Here is a 1,605-nt window from a genome sequence, read left to right as displayed (position 1 = left end):
TTCTTATGCATTTCATTTCCAATACGAAAATATGAGTGACAATATTCTCTTTGATTTTTTTTACATTATTTATTTAACAAAAAGGTTTATTTTAAAATTGAATGCACTACAATATTGACAGATAAAATCCCAGCTGTAAAACCGTGTCATGAAAACCGTGATAATGATTTCGGTTGTAGCCTACGTACGCGGTGGAACGGTCGAAGGTGGAACATGCTATGAAAACAACCAAAAATGTGTCTTACATGATTTACATCGATGCATTTGATTCAAAATGGATGCTTACACTGAAAAATATAACAGATTTTATTAAGTCTTTAATTTTTAGCGTTTAGATATCGGTCTACATTTCGAATCCATTTTTTCTATTCTCTTCTAAGATTAGCTTCTAACTATAATGTATGTAACCTTCTGATGCTATTAATACATACACCAAGCAGTACCCTATTTTTGATATGCCAATGGTCACCGGATAATGCGCAATTGTTGATGTTGTTATGGGCTACATATACTGTTGCCGATATTATAAGCACTAGATATCTTATTATACTGTTGCTATTGCAATAAGCACCAGATATATACCTTATTATTGGTATCATTATGGGTATTATAGGATACTCTACTGTTGATATTATTTTGAATACCATGATACCGTGTTGATATTGCTGAAGGTACCAGGAAATGGCGTACACTTTGCCGTGCCCTTTTTTCTCTCTCAGGGAACATTTAAGAAAGTCGAATTAGTTATATGATAGCATTTTATATCCTTTAGCTACTCCTTAAAGATATGTATTGTTTAATAGATTCGTCTCTAATATTTACTACCCAGTTAAGGAATTTTCTTTGTAATGATTTCATTAACAAATTCTAGTATAGGATACAAATCTATACCATAGCTTAAATGAGATTCATACGGTACAGGATATATCCTTTTCCCTTAGTGTCAATTCACGTATGAGTTCCTGTTCGTTTTAGAGTCTGTGTAAGGAGAAGCGTTTATTCCTCAACTTGGTCTTGGTTCTTCATACATAACTTAATGCTAGGTGGTCCTGCAAGGCCGTTACGATTAACGACTAAAGGACTAAAACAGTACTTGGCACTTGGCTGCAAGTTAAATAGTCTGAATTACTATATAAAGATACATTACACTGAGACTGCCCGTTGAAAAATATGTTTTCGGAGTGCAGTGAGTGAGCGAAGGTACACAGCAAACAATAATATTAAAGGAAGAAACAATACAGCATTGGTATTTACACAACCATCCTTCCCATTATATTTCCACTTCAAAGATGTGGCGTTTCCTCTTGGCCGCAATAATCTTCATCAAGTTCCAAATATTTGTTACAGACAGCGTTGTACACCATGTCAGCAAACTGTTCCACGACGATGTAACCGAGGTGGCTGAGATCATTGCATTTCCAGTGGAACATAGGTGGTGTATTCTTGTTCATCTTTATACAGGCATCATTGTACTGGACAGACAAGGGTAGCGTGCTGTCCCAGAGGGTCACGCCAGTTCCCTGTAGTTCCCGGACAGCAATTTCATTGTACAGTTTGGTGAAAGTCAGGCTCATGTTGGCTTTTCTAAGCCTGGCTGCCTGTAAT

General features: G+C 36.1%; 1 protein-coding gene across 1 annotated transcript in view; it reads right to left on the bottom strand.

Moving 5' to 3' along the window:
* Positions 1–54: 54 nt before the first annotated feature.
* LOC119582163 overlaps positions 55–1,605 on the bottom strand; it is an 11,524-nt gene continuing 9,973 nt past the window's right edge. The window contains exon 3 of the mRNA XM_037930401.1: positions 55–1,598. Coding sequence (XP_037786329.1) covers positions 1,284–1,598 — 315 coding nt within the window. The 3' untranslated portion in view covers positions 55–1,283. The remainder of the gene's footprint in view (positions 1,599–1,605) is intronic.

The sequence above is a fragment of the Penaeus monodon genome, chromosome 15 (assembly GCF_015228065.2).
Source record: "Penaeus monodon isolate SGIC_2016 chromosome 15, NSTDA_Pmon_1, whole genome shotgun sequence".
In the NCBI taxonomy this organism is placed as follows: Eukaryota; Metazoa; Arthropoda; class Malacostraca; order Decapoda; family Penaeidae; genus Penaeus; species Penaeus monodon.
The sequence above is the reverse complement of the archived record's forward strand: the minus strand, read 5'-3'. Positions and strand labels throughout refer to the sequence as shown.